Consider the following 15,564-nt stretch of genomic DNA (forward strand, 5'->3'; position numbering starts at 1 on the left):
AGAGGGTGGTGGACAGCCTGTTTCACACTGGCTGTGATTTCTTCCTGGATTTTTAGGAGAAAATGGAGTTAATGAGACACATGCAACTTTAGATATACTACTGATTATATAAAAACTAACAATATTTTTCACATTTTAAGGACAATTTTAACCAGTTTATTTTGGGAAACTTTTACGGCATTAGCCACCTTGTTAGAAGCTTTTGAAATGTGTTGTATTTTAAAATTAAAATCTGGCAGAGCTAAACTTTATTGAAGAAGTTTTTTGTTATTTTTCTTGACAGTATGAAGCCACTTTAGTGCAGCACGGTCGGTTTGCAGGTGGAAACGCCGTCCGCAAACGTATGGGCGTAGCTTTTTTAGAGCGTACATAATGGTGTAACATTCCTTTTCGCTAATTGACCAGTGGCTTTTCCTTTTAGACAGTTTTTTGCTGAGAAACACAACAGGATGGAATTTTTGATTTGGTCCTTTCTGCATTAAAACTGCTCCCACACCACGCTCGGACGCATTTGTGGTTACTAGGAAAGGTTTGTTAAAGTCTGGGGCCCTTAGCGCAGGGTCAGACATGAGTGTTGCTTTAAGCTGGTTAAAGGCCTTTTGACACTTTTTAGTTCACTGAACTGCATTTGGCTGAGTTTTTTTGGTTAGGTTTGTTAGTGGGGCGGTGATTTGGCTGTAGTGCGGTACAAATCACCTGTAATATTTGGCCAAGCCTAAGAAGGATTGGACCTGTTTTTTTACTTGGGACAGGCCACTTTTGAATAACATTTACTTTGGCCTGTAGGGGGTTGATAGTTTCTTGACCCACCTGGTGTCCAAGGTAAGTCACTTTGTTTAGGCCTATTTGACACTTTATAGCCTTAACAGTTAGTTTTGCCTTCCTTATGCGTGCTAAGACTTTTTGCAGATGCTTCAGGTGTTTTGCCCAGGAATCAGAAAAGATGGCCACATTATGAAGGTAGGCAACTGCAGATTTTTCCAATCCCTCTAGGAGACTATTTACAAGTTTTTGGAAGGTGGCGGGTGCATTTTGCAGCCCAAAAGGGAGTACATTAAATTCATACAGCCTGACATGGGTGGTGAAGGCTGACCTTTCCTTGGTGGGTTCATCTAGCGGTACCTGCCAGTACCCCTTGGTTAAGTTTAAGGTAGAGATGAACTGGGCCCATCCCAGTTTCTCTAATAGTTCATCTGTGTGTGGCATTGGACAGTTGTTTGAGCGAGTTACAGCATTTAGCTTATGGTAGTCCACGCAAAAGCATATTTTCCCATTTGGTTTGGGAACTAGAACCACTGGAGATGCCCATGCTTTGTTAGAGGGGCGGATTACACCCATCTGTAGCATGTCCTGGATCTCCCGTTCTTTAGCAGTTTTAGCTTGAGGAGACACCTGGTAAGGTTGGGCTCTAACTGGGTGAGCATTACCTGTGTCAATGGAGTGGTATGCCCGTTCAGTCAGTCCTGGTGCGGCTGAGAACGTCGGCGCATAGCTAGTGCACAGCTCCTGGATCTGCTGTCACTGCATACACCCAAGGGTCAAGGAGAGGTTCACCTCTTCCACACCACCAGCACTTTTCCCTTCATAGTAGACAGCTTCAGGCCACTCAGCGTCATCTCCTCCCTGGGCTGTCAACTGACAAAGCTTTAATTCTCTGGGCCCTGGTCTACACTAGGACTTTAGGTCGAATTTAGCAGCGTTAAATCGATGTAAACCTGCACCCGTCCACACAGTCTTTATTTCGACTTAAAGGGCTCTTAAAATCGATTTCCTTACTCCACCCCTGACAAGTGGATTAGCGCTTAAATCGACATTGCCGGCTCGAATTTGGGGTACTGTGGACACAATTTGATGGTATTGGCCTCCGGGAGCTATCCCAGAGTGCTCCATTATGACTGCTCTGGACAGCACTCTCAACTCAGATGCACTGGCCAGGTAGACAGGAAAAGAACCGCGAACTTTTGAATCTCATTTCCTGTTTGGCCAGCGTGGCAAGCTGCAGGTGACCATGCAGAGCTCATCAGCACAGGTGACCATGATGGAGTCCCAGAATCGCAAAAGAGCTCCAGCATGGACCGAACGGGAGGTACGGGATCTGATCGCTGTTTGGGGAGAGGAATCCGTGCTATCAGAACTCCGTTCCAGTTTTCGAAATGCCAAAACCTTTGTGAAAATCTCCCAGGGCATGAAGGACAGAGGCCATAACAGGGACCCGAAGCAGTGCCGCGTGAAACTGAAGGAGCTGAGGCAAGCCTACCAGAAAACCAGAGAGGCGAACAGCCGCTCTGGGTCAGAGCCCCAAACATGCCGCTTCTATGATGAGCTGCATGCCATTTTAGGGGGTTCAGCCACCACTACCCCAGCCGTGTTGTTTGACTCCTTCAATGGAGATGGAGGCAATACGGAAGCAGGTTTTGGGGACGAAGAAGATGATGAGGAGGAGGAGGTTGTAGATAGCTCACAGCAAGCAAGCGGAGAAACCGGTTTTCCCGACAGCCAGGAACGGTTTCTCACCCTAGACCTGGAGCCAGTACCCCCCGAACCCACCCAAGGCTGCCTCCTGGACCCAGCAGGCGGAGAAGGGACCTCTGGTGAGTGTACCTTTTAAAATACTATACATGGTTTAAAAGCAAGCATGTGAAAGGATTACTTTGCCCTGGCATTTGCGGTTCTCCTAGATGTAGTCCTAAAGCCTTTGCAAAAGGTTTCTGGGGAGGGCAGCCTTATTGCGTCCTTCATGGTAGGACACTTTACCACTCCAGGCCAGTAACACGTACTCGGGAATCATTGTAGAACAAAGCATTGCAGTGTATGTTTGCTGGCATTCAAACAACATCCGTTCTTTATCTCTCTGTGTTATCCTCAGGAGAGTGAGATATAATTCATGGTCACCTGGTTGAAATAGAGTGCTTTTCTTCAGGGGACACTCAGAGGAGCCCATTCCTGCTGGGCTGTTTGCCTGTGGCTAAACAGAAATGTTCCCCACTGTTAGCCACAGGGAGGGGGGAAGGTTGAGGGGGGTAGTCACGCGGTGGGAGGAGGCAAAATGCGACCTTGTAACGAAAGCACATGTGCTATGTATGTACTGTTAACAGCAAGGTTTACCCTGAAAGAGTGTAGCCACTGTTTTATAAAATGTGTCTTTTTAAATACTGCTGTCCCTTTTTTTTTCTCCACCAGCTGCACGTGTTTCAATGATCACAGGATCTTCTCCTTCCCAGAGGCTAGTGAAGCTTAGAAAGAAAAAAAAACACACTCGCGATGAAATGTTCTCCGAGCTCATGCTGTCCTCCCACACTGACAGAGCACAGACGAATGCGTGGAGGCAAATAATGTCAGAGTGCAGGAAAGCACAAAATGACCGGGAGGAGAGGTGGCGGGCTGAAGAGAGTAAGTGGCGGGCTGAAGACAGGGCTGAAGCTCAAATGTGGCGGCAGCGTGATGAGAGGAGGCAGGATTCAATGCTGAGGCTGCTGCAGGACCAAACCAGTATGCTCCAGTGTATGGTTGAGCTGCAGCAAAGGCAGCTGGAGCACAGACTGCCACTGCAGCCCCTCTGTAACCAACCGCCCTCCTCCCCAAGTTCCATAGCCTCCACACCCAGACGCCCAAGAACGCGGTGGGGGGGCCTCCGGCCAACCAGCCACTCCACCACAGAGGATTGCCCAAAAAAAAGAAGGCTGTCATTCAATAAATTTTAAAGTTGTAAACTTTTAAAGTGCTATGCTTAAAGTGCTGTGTGGCATTTTCCTTCCCTCCTCCACCACCCCTCCTGGGCTACCTTGGTAGTCATCCCCCTATTTGTGTGATGAATGAATAAAGAATGCATGAATGTGAAGCAACAATGACTTTATTGCCTCTGCAAGCGGTGATTGAAGGGAGGAGGGGCGGGTGGTTAGCTTACAGGGAAGTAGAGTGAACCAAGGGGCGGGGGGTTTCATCAAGGAGAAACAAACAGAACTTTCACACTGTAGCCTGGCCAGTCATGAAACTGGTTTTCAAAGCTTCTCTGATGCGTACCGCGCCCTCCTGTGCTCTTCTAACCGCCCTGGTGTCTGGCTGCGCGTAACCAGCAGCCAGGCGATTTGCCTCAACCTCCCACCCCGCCATAAACGTCTCCCCCTTACTCTCACAGATATTGTGGAGCACACAGCAAGCAGTAATAACAGTGGGAATATTGGTTTCGCTGAGGTCTAAGCGAGTCAGTAAACTGCGCCAGCGCGCCTTTAAACGTCCAAATGCACATTCTACCACCATTCTGCACTTGCTCAGCCTGTAGTTGAACAGCTCCTGACTACTGTCCAGGCTGCCTGTGTACGGCTTCATGAGCCATGGCATTAAGGGGTAGGCTGGGTCCCCAAGGATACATATAGGCATTTCAACATCCCCAACAGTTATTTTCTGGTCTGGGAATAAAGTCCCTTCCTGCAGCTTTTGAAACAGACCAGAGTTCCTGAAGATGCGAGCGTCATGCACCTTTCCCGGCCATCCCACGTTGATGTTGGTGAAACGTCCCTTGTGATCCACCAGAGCTTGCAGCACTATCGAAAAGTACCCCTTGCGGTTTATGTACTCGCCGGCTTGGTGCTCCGGTGCCAAGATAGGGAGATGGGTTCCGTCTATGGCCCCACCACAGTTAGGGAATCCCATTGCAGCAAAGCCATCCACTATGACCTGCACATTTCCCAGGGTCACTACCCTTGATATCAGCAGATCTTGGATTGCGTGGGCTACTTGCATCACAGCAGCCCCCACAGTAGATTTGCCCACTCCAAATTGATTCCCAACTGACCGGTAGCTGTCTGGCGTTGCAAGCTTCCACAGGGCTATCGCCACTCGTTTCTCAACTGTGAGGGCTGCTCTCATCTTGGTATTCATGCGCTTCAGGGCAGGGGAAAGCAAGTCACAAAGTTCCATGAAAGTGCCCTTACGCATGCGAAAGTTTCGCAGCCACTGGGAATCATCCCAGACCTGCAACACTATGCGGTCCCACCAGTCTGTGCTTGTTTCCCGAGCCCAGAATCGGCGTTCCACAGCATGAACCTGCCCCATTAGCACCATGATGCATGCATTGGCAGGGCCCATGCTTTCAGAGAAATCTGTGTCCATGTCCTGATCACTCACGTGACCGCGCTGACGTCGCCTCCTCGCCCGGTATCGCTTTGCCAGGTTCTGGTGCTGCATATACTGCTGGATAATGCATGTGGTGTTTAATGTGCTCCTAATTGCCAAAGTGAGCTGAGCGGCCTCCATGCTTGCCTTGGTATGGCGTCCGCACAGAAAAAAGGCGCGGAACGATTGTCTGCCGTTGCTCTGACGGAGGGAGGGGCGACTGACGACACGGCTTACAGGGTTGGCTTCAGGGAGCTAAAATCAACAAAGGGGGTGTCTGTACATCAAGGAATATTTCAGGCAGGACTTCACGGAGGGTTCCAATAAGAAATGGTGCACCTAAGTTATCGTTCTTATTGGAACAAGGAGGTTAGCCTGGCCTCTGATTGATACATGGCTAGATTTACCTCGCTGCACCTTCTCTGTGAGTGACTGCAGTGTGACCTAGAGGAATGAGTCCCCTAGACAGGGGAGGAGGCAAATGAGTACAAAACAAATCTGGTCTATTTCTTGTTTTGACCCACTCCATCTATCTTTTACATCTTTGGCTGGCAGCAGACGGTGCAGAAGGACTGCATGCCATCCACATCTCATGGCTGCTCGGCAGAAGATGGTACAGTACGACTGCTAGCAGTCCGTATCGCCTGCCCGCTCACCATAAGACGGTTCAATAGGACTGACTGCAGGACTAAAGAGAATGACCTGGTCAAGTCACTCCAAATTTAGTCCCTGCGGCCATGTCTGCCCAGGCGCTCCCAGCCGACATGGCCAGGAGCACCTCGGACATGACGATGACAGCTACCAGTCGTACTGTACCGTCTGCTGCCACAAGGCAAGGGGTTGCTGCTACTGTGTAGCAATGCCGTACCGCGTCTGCCAGCACCCAGGAGACATAGGGTGACGGTTACCTGAGCGGGCTCCATGCTTGCCGTGGTATGGCGTCTGCACAGGTAACTCAGGAAAAAAGGCGCGAAATGATTGTCTGCCCTTGCTTTCACGGAGGGAGGGAGGGAACGGGGGCCTGACGATATGTACCCAGAACCACCCGCGACAATGTTTTAGCCCCATCAGGCATTGGGATCTCAACCCAGAATTCCAATGGGCAGCGGAGACTGCGGGAACTGTGGGATAGCTACCCACAGTGCAACGCTCCGGAAGTCGACTCTAGCCTCGGTACTGTGGAAGCGCTCCGCTGAGTTAATGCACTTAATGCACTTAGAGCATTTTCTGTGGGGACACACACACTCGAATATATAAAACCGATTTCTAAAAAACCGACTTCTATAAATTCGACCTTATTCCGTAGTGTAGACATATCCTGGAATAAAAGGGCTTTAGAGAATTAACATGGTATACCTTAGGCTTTCGGTTGGAGGTGGGGGATGCTAGGAGATAGTTAACAGCTCCCAGGCGCTCTTGGACTGTGAATGGCCCTTCCCACGACGCTTTCATCTTATGGGCCTGGAGCACCTTTAAGACCATGACCTGGTCCCCTACTTTGAAGGAACGCTCTCTGGCATGTTTATCATACCAGGCTTTTTGCTCTTTTTGAGCATCCTGTAGGTTTTCTTTAGCAAGAGCTAAAGAGTTTCGGAGGGTGTTTTGTAGGTTCTTCACAAAGTTCAGAATGTTAGTTCCTGGAGAAGGTGTAAACCCCTCCCATTGCTGCTTCACCAACTGTAATGCCCCCTTAACCTCGCAGCCATACACAAGTTTAAATGGTGAAAACCCTAAACTGGGATGTGGTACAGCTCTGTAGGCAAAGAGCAACTGCTGCAACACTAGGTTCCAATCATTGGAGAGCTTATTTATTTATGTATTATGGCCCCCAAAGTTTCATTAAACTTCTCCACCAGGCCATTTGTTTGATGGTGGTAAGGGGTGGCAACCAAGCGGCTCACCCCATGAGCTTTCCAAAGGCTTTTTATGGTCCCTGCCAGGAAATTAGTCCCCGAATCTGTAAGGATGTCGGAGAGCCAACCTACCCTGGCAAAAATATTGGTTAATGCCTGGCACACACTTTTAGACCTGGTGTTGCTTAGAGCTACTGCTTCCGGCCATCAGGTGGCAAAATCTATGAAAGTCAGTATGTACTGCTTTCCTCTGGGTGTCTTTTTTGGGAAAAGACCCAGAATATTTACAGTTACTTGAGGAAATGGAACCTTAATTATGGGGAGTGGCTGGACAGGGGTTTGGACCTGGTCTTGGGGTTTTCCCACTCTTTGGCACACCTCACAAGACTGGACATAAGTAGAAACGTCCTTGCCCACTCCCTTCCAGTGGAAAGACTTCCCCAAACTGTTTTTGGTTCTTTGCACCCCAGCATAGCCACTAGGATGATCGTGGGCTAAGCTTATGAGCTTTACCCGGTACTTAGTTGGAACTACCAACTGTCTCTGAGGATGCCAGACTTCCTGGTGCCCACCAGAAAGAGTTTTCTTGTATAAAAGTCCTCTTTCTACAACAAACCAGGATCGAGTAGAAGAGCTGAGAGGCGGTGGGTTGCTTTGAGCCACTATTCAAGCTCCCTGGAGGATCTTATCTGCTTTCTGCTCAGCCTGGAACTGTTCCCTTGATGCTGGAAACATTAGTTTCTTACTGGATTGTGGACTTGGGCTTGGTCCCTCGGGAAGCGATGCAAGTGATGGGGCTGTTTCCGTTGACCGTGAACTGCTCTCCGCTGGTGCACTATGGGGTTTTTCAGGCTCTGGCTGAGCCTCTTGTGTAGGGTTATCTGCTGCTGCCAGGGCAGGCTCAATGGTGCCCTCTGGTGTTGGAGCTGTAGACGGGGTTGCAAGCGCTGGACTCAGAGCTGGCAATGGTTCTGGTGCTGGTGGCTCCGCCAGTTCCAGTTTTGGGCCTGGCTCTGGCTGGGTCTCTGTGACTGGATCAACTACTGCTGTCAGAGACGTTGGCATGGGGTCCGGTTCCACCACCTCAGTCTGGGTCTCTGGTAACACAGATTGGGCCCTTGTAGAAGTTTACGGAACAGAGCTAGGTGTGAAGGCTTGCTTAGCCTGGCTGCAGATGACCATTCCCACCCTCTTGGCTAGCTTCACATGATTGGCCAAGTCTTTCCCCAGCAGCATGGGAATGGGATAATCATCATAGACTGCAAAAGTCCACATTCCTGACCAGCCCTTGTACTGGACAGGCAACTTGGCTGTAGGCAAGTCAAAAGAGTTTAACCTGAAGGGTTGAATAGTCACTTGGACCTCTGGGTTGATTAAGTTGGGGTCCACCAAGGATTGGTGGATAGCTGACACCTGTGCTCCAGTATCCCTTCACGCGATAACCTTCTTCCCGCCCACAATCACAGTTTCCCTTCGCTCTGAGGTTATCTGGGAGGAATCTGGGCCTGAGAACCTTTGGTGTGACCCCGGTGTAATGAACTGTAATCTGTTGGGGTTTTGGGGCAGTTGGCCTTTACATGCCCCACCTCATTACATTTAAAACATCGCCAAGCTGACTGATCAGTGGGGCGAGGTGGGTTGCTGGAGAATGGTGTGGTGGGAGAATAAGGTGTCTGGGGTTTTTCTTGGGGTGCAGGTGGGGCCTTGGGCTGCCCGCGGTGATATGGTGTGGTCTCGGGGTGCCCCTTCTGGTATCCGCCCAACCTGCGACCAGGGTTGTTCCTTTCTGCTACCTCCACCCATTTTGTTCTGATTTTCCTTGCCTCTTTGGCGGTCTGGGACTGCTCGTATTGATCAGCATAAGAAGCAAGACCTTCTTCTGAGTCCATTTTCTTATCCCATAACCACTGTTTTACTTTATTATTGGTCACAGTCAGGAACTGCTCCTGTACAACCAAATCACACTTTCCTTCAAAGCTAGTTACAGCCCTTCCTTTGACCCATTTATTTAACAGATCCTTCATCTGGTTTACATAAGCCACATTACTTAGTCCAGGCCCTCTCTTAAAGGCTCTAAATTTTACTCTGTAAGTTTCAGGTGTAATTTGAAATTGCTTAAAAACCAAATCCTTAAATTTACCATAGCCAGAAGCATCCTCAATAGGCATCTTGTTGAATATGTCCAGAGCTCTTCCAGTTAATTTTGCTACCAGTGTGGTCATCTTGTGATCGTCAGGAATTGTATGGAGGGTGCACAGTCTTTCAAAGGTGATGAAATATTCAGCAATATCACTGGATTCATTATACTGTGGACATAGTCACTCCCATTTGTGGATTTTTGGGGCAGTGGAGCCAGCAGCTGAAGGGTTTTTATCTCTTCAACTCCATAACAGCCAGGTCATGCTTCCTCTCTCTTTCCCTCTCCTCCTGAGCATGCTTCTGGGCCTTCCTCTGGGCCTCCATAGCTCTCTTGTGGGCAGCCTTTTCTCTGGACACTTGTGCATCAATCTCCATCTGTCTGAGTTCCAGCTGTCTTTTATGTTCCTTGTGTCTTTCCTCAGCTTCAGATCTGGCTAATTCCAGTTTTTTCTGGACATCACTTTCTGTCATCCTAGCCTTTCTGCACTTAGCCTAGCTTAACCCAAGAGCTAGAAAAAAAAACAACAACACAACTTGTGAATTGCCTTGCAGGACTTAACTACTCTGCCCTGAGGCAGAGAAAAAAAAACTCCAGCTGCTCTCAGCTAAAAGAAAAAAAATGTCACCTCCCTGCTTTCCAAGCAGCGAAAGAAAAAAAAAGTCCTTTTAATATCCTGAGGTTTGTGCTTCTGGTTCAAAATGATCCCACCACTAACACCATGTCAGGGTTCCCTCCCCACCCTGAACTTTAGGGTACAGATGTGGGGACCAGCATGAAAGACCCCTACGCTTATTTTTACCAGCTTAGGTTAAAAACTTCCCCAAGGCAAAATTCTTCTTCCTTGTTCTTGGATGGGTACAGCTGCCACCACCAAGTGAGTTAGACAAAGATTCAGGAAAAGGACTACTTGAAGTTCCTGTTTCCCTCAAATATCCCCCCAAGCCCCTTCACCCCCTTTCCTGGGGAGGCTTGAGAATAATAAACCAACCAAATAGGTAAACCAGATTCTTAAAAAATAGAACTTTATTATAAAGAAAAAAAAGTAAAAAAGCACCTCTGTAAAATCAGGATGGAAGGTAACTTTACAGGCTAATCAAATTCAAAACACAAAAAATTCCCCTCTAGGCAAAATTTAAAGTTACAAAAAACAGGAATAAACCTCCCTCTTAGCACAGGAAAAATTTACAAGCTAAAACAAAAAATAATCTAATGCCTTTTCTTGCTTTACTTACAATTTTTATAATCCTAAATCTTATTTTTGGCAGGGTTTTAAGAGATGGTTTTTCCTGCCCCTGGTCCCTCTCTGGCTCCCAAAAAACCCACCAAAAAACCACAAACAAAGCCTCCCCAACCCTCCAAATTTCAAAGTACCTTCCTTCCCCATTGGTCCTTGTGATCAGGTGCCAACTAGGTTATTTAAGCTTCTTAACCCCTTATAAGTAACTTCTGGCCAGAGGAAATTTTATATTACTGCATACATAAAGGTTGTTACCCTTCCCTTTATATTTATAACAAAGTCCTACCCCAAGACAGGGGAACCACAGCCCCGAGATTAACCATGGCTTCTTAAAGGGCATCACCACCTTCCCAGCCCCTTGTAATGCTGCACTGGGAACTTGTTGGCTCCCCAGCATGGTCCTTAGCTCCTTAGAGAAATGGTGCAGCTGAGGGATGGAAAATCCCAGCCCCTTGCTTGGCAGGGGTCATTCTTGGAGGGGATTTAAAAAGCAAACAAATTAAAACCAGATTTGGGAAGCAAAGGCTGAGTTCCATGGCTCCTGGGGCTAATCTTCCCCCGGGGGAGGTGGGCTGGAATTAAAGACGGGGAAATGTGCCTGCTTGCTTTCGGTGGCTCCCTTCTGAACTCTGAAAGCATCGGAGAGGAGTTGGACGGCACCTATGGAAGCAACACATCTGTGTTTCACATTGATAAAGTTCCGATTTCCGTACTCCAGGCTCAATGACACCAGCCTTGTCTACAAGAGAAAACTGTCCCAATTTAGCCAAACCAGTTTCAATCTGCTGTAGCACAGAACCTTCCCGCCCACCTCCCCATCTATCCATGCTCCTGTTTCAGGGGAAGGGTTCCTGGCACCCGTGTGGCTTATCTTGATTCCAGAGGGCAGGTCTACACTACCACTGAAGTCAACCTAGCGTACGTTGCTCAGGGGTGTAAAAAAGCCGTCTATACACGCTCTCCCGCAGACATCGCTTCTGCTTCTCGCCGAGGCGGAGTAATGATGCTGGCGGGAGAAAGCGCTCTCCTGTCTGGTGCAGCTGCACCGAAGCAGCACTGTAGTGTAGACGTGCCCTCTAAGACTGGCGCTCTTAAACCGAAACAGGCGAGGAGAGATTGGCACCGATTTAACAGCATCAGTTTCTAAACCCATTCCAGTAAATGGGTGTCATTTTCTCAGGGCTCGGGGGCTGCGTTTTCCGTTTCTCTGAGTGGGACTCCCTGCCTGTGGCCATCATGGGCTGAGTTGCTTTGGGAAGGACGTAGAGCCCAAAGGCAGTAAAGAAAGAGCTGCTTTAAAAAAGCGATTTCACTAAGGCTGCAGATCCAGCCCCTGCTGACTGCTCCTTCCTACCCCAGGTGCCTTCCCGGCTGTGCCAGCTTAGTGTACTGATGCGGCTAAGGCTTCGCTGCGCTGCATGGGGACAGCAGGCTGGGTTCATGCACCAGCAGACCCAGCAAATCCATTTCTGCTTTGATGATAACATGCACATGGTGTGCAGGACTAACAGAGGACTGCTGCCCTAGGCACGGCAGCCCTACCCCACTTTCTTTGCTGGACAGGCAGCAAGCCTAGTGATTAGAGCATGAGTTGGGAGTCAGGACTCCTGGGTTCTATAGCCAGCTCTGTTACTGCCTCACTTGGGCATGTCACTTCCTGCCTCTGTGCCTCAGTTTCCCCATTTGAAATACAGGGTAAGCACACTGGAACTTCTCATCTCCAACCCCAAGCAGGGCCGTGAAGCCTAGTTCATGCAGAGCCTTGTAACGCTCAGGCGAATTGCTGCCAAGTGTGGCTTTTTCCCACACATCTGCCCCTCACCCCTCTTGTCTCTACTAGCTGGGATGAGAACTGTGCCTCCTCCCCCCTGGCTGCCCCCCATAGTCCATCACCCCATTGTTATGTTCGTGGCACACACCCAGAGACAGCTAAAAATACCATCTTGGCAGGTTGCAATATAACCCCACTTTCATCCTCATAACTCAGAACGGGAGCACACAGTAACCTGAAGTCCATGCTCAGGGGCCAACTGGTCGCCGTATTTGGGGTCAGGAAGGAATTTCCCCCCCCAGCTCAGACTGGCAGAGGCCTGGGGGTTTCTCGTCCTCCTCTGCAGCATGGGGCACAGTCACTTGCTGGTTTGAACTGGAGTAAATGAGGGATTCTCTGTAACTTGAAATCTTTAAATCAAGGACTCCAGTAACTCAGCCAGAGGTTCTGGGCCTAGTGGTGGAGCAGGTGGGTGGGTTCTCTGGCCTGTTACGTGCAGGACATCAGACTAGATCAGTGGTGCTCAGACTGCAGCTCGCGAGCTGCAAGTGTCTCTTTAATGCGTCTCCTGCGGATCTTTGCAGCCCATTATATTAACACAGTGTCATTTAATTATTAACTGATCTTAACAATTTCCATCCCACCATCAACTTCAGCCTGGACCAGTCCACACAAGAGATCCACTTCCTGGACACTACGGTGCTAATAAGCGATGGTCACATAAACACCACCCTATACCGGAAACCTACTGACCGCTATTCCTACCTACATGCCTCCAGCTTTCATCCAGACCAGACCACACAATCCATTGTCTACAGCCAAGCTCTACGGTACAACCGCATTTGCTCCAACCCCTCAGACTGAGACAAACACCTACAAGATCTCTATCAAGCGTTCTTACAACTACAGTACCCACCTGCTGAAGTGAAGAAAGATTGACAGAGCCAGAAGAGTACCCAGAAGTCACTGGTAACCTCCTTCCAGCCTGACAGTTCACCTTTCAGCGTGACCCGCTGTAGTCTCCCCTTTAACCAGTTCCTTATCCACCTTTCAGTCTTCATATTGACCCCCATCTTTTCCAATTTAGCTAATAATTCCCCATGTGGCACCGTATCAAATGCCTTACTGAAATCGAGGTAAACTAGATCCACTGCATTCCCTTTGTCTAAAAAATCTGTTACCTTCTCAAAGAAGGAGATCAGGTTGGTTTGAAATGATCTACCTTTTGTAAAGCCATGTTGTATTTTGTCCCAATTACCATTGACCTCAATGTCCTTAACTAATTTCTCCTTCAAAATTTTTTCCAAGACCTTACATACTACAGATGTCAAACTAACAGGCCTGTAGTTATCCGGATCACTTTTTTTACCTTTCTTAAGAATAGGAACTATGTTAGCAATTCTCCAGTCATACGGTACAACCCCTGAGTTTTCAGATTGATTAAAAATTCTTGCTAACGGGCTTGCAATTTCATGTGCCAATTCCTTTAATATTCTTGGATAAAGATTACCCGCCCGCCCCCCCGATTTAGTCCCATTAAGCTGTTCGAGTTTGGCTAATCGATGAGTCTCTTTAGACTTGGTATGGCAACACCCATTTTTCATGTTCTTTGTGTATATACACCGGACCCTCGCTATCGCCCGCATCGCTGTAGAGCAGATTCGCTTATAGCGTGGTCGCGGCGATGGATCCCACATTTAAATATTTAAATTGGGATTCATGACAATGCATCCCCTGCGTTAATGTGGGACCGCGCATGGATCCCAAGCCCCGGGCTATAGCGAGGGTCCGGTGTATCGTCCTACTGTATTTTCCACCGCATGCATCTGATGAAGTGGGCTTTAGCCCATGAAAGCTTATGCTCAGATAAATTTGTTAGTCTCTAAGGTGCCACTCCTGTTCTTTTAACTGATCTAAGTTATTAACCAACCAGGATGCTTTTCCTATGCTATTAATAGGGCCCTACCAAATTCGCGGCCATGAAAAACATGTCACGGACTGTGAAATCTGGCTATTGGAGGGAGCTCGCAGTATTGCCACCTTTACTGACTTCTGTGCTGCTTTCAGAGCTGGGCGGCCAGAGAATGGTGGCTGCCAGCCAGGCACTCAGCTCTGAAGGAAGCACCACCAGCAGCAGGAAGGAAGTGAGGGCGGCATGGTGGGGAGGGGAGTTGTCACTTTTTTGAGCGGGGGCAGGGCCAACCTTATGGGTGGGTGATGTGGGCGACTGCCCAGGGCGCCGTGATCAGGGGGTTGCTGTGGTCACCACGCAGCCAGCCCAAGGCCCTTTTAATCCCCAAGCGCTGGGGAGGGGCAGGGCGGGGGCTGTGGGCACCCCGGGGCTGGGTCAGTCCCACCCCCAGCAGCAGTGCAGAAGTAAGGGTGGCAATGCCACACCAGGCCACCCTTACTTCTGCGCTGCTGCTGGCAGGGCGCTGCCTTCAGAGCGGGGCACCCAGCCAGCTGCCACTGCTCTCCAGCTCTGCCTCTCTGAAGGCAGTGCAGCACAGAAGTAAGGGTGGCAATACCGTGACCCTACTACAACGGCCTTGCGACCCCGGTCCATGATCCTGTTTTGGGGCAGGATCCCCACCGTTGCAACACCATGAAATATCAGATTTAAATATCTGAAACCATGAAATTTAAGATTTTCGAAAGCCTCTGACGGTGAAATTTACCAAAATGGACTGTGAATATGGTAGGGCCCGAGTTATTAACCAATTAAGATATCAACTGGCCCTAAGTTATCAACTTATTTGCTGTGAGAATAATATAAATATGTATATATATATATATATATATAATAATGTATATATCATATAATAATATTCTATATCAACTAAATATTTCCCCATCATACTGTTTAAATATGAATAGTACTACAGTAAATGAAACCATGAATTCACACTGCTCTGGCTCTGTTGCGTAATGCTGATCGCTAATTTGGCTCCTGAACCACTGAGGTCTGAGTACATTGGACTAAATGATCATGATGGTCCCTTCTGGCCTTGAAGTTGAGGAATTTGTGAGAGACAAAGCAGGCTGCTCCCTAAGGAAGAGAGGCACCACTCACCCCACCATGCTCTAGGCTGGTTCGGGCCAGCCTGACTGCCCATCACCATTTGCAAGTTTCCCTACGAAGGCCCCTAACCTGCAAGCAGGACCAGGAACCCCTCCACCGTCACCCTCCACACTCGTAAAGGGATTGCTTGCAATTCAAGGACAGTCCTCAATACTCTGCACCCTTCAGACGCTGCAATGCCACTCCACTTGGGTGCTGATGGTTTGTGATTGGTCTCCCCTGAACAGTGAGGGCTCTCTGTATCCTGAGCCAGCTTGTGCCTCTAGAGTGGCTGGTCCATCTGTGATAAGGGCCTCCTGGAGAGAAGGGGCTTCGGCACTGGGGTGGGGAGAGATAACAGCCCTCAGACTTTCACTAGCAGCTACCAGC

The 15,564-nt window shown here is 48.8% G+C and overlaps 1 protein-coding gene across 1 annotated transcript; it reads left to right on the plus strand.

The window, feature by feature from the left end:
• The first annotated feature begins 1,935 nt into the window (after positions 1-1,935).
• Positions 1,936-3,732, plus strand: LOC140902738 (uncharacterized). The gene is made up of 2 exons (XM_073323118.2): positions 1,936-2,591; positions 3,181-3,732. The coding sequence occupies exons 1-2, from the start codon at positions 2,009-2,011 to the stop codon at positions 3,699-3,701; spliced, it is 1,104 nt and encodes a 367-aa protein (XP_073179219.2). The 5' UTR covers positions 1,936-2,008; the 3' UTR covers positions 3,702-3,732.
• The last annotated feature ends 11,832 nt before the right edge of the window (positions 3,733-15,564 follow it).

This window comes from Lepidochelys kempii, chromosome 24, assembly GCF_965140285.1.
Source record: "Lepidochelys kempii isolate rLepKem1 chromosome 24, rLepKem1.hap1, whole genome shotgun sequence".
NCBI lineage: Eukaryota > Metazoa > Chordata > Testudines > Cheloniidae > Lepidochelys > Lepidochelys kempii.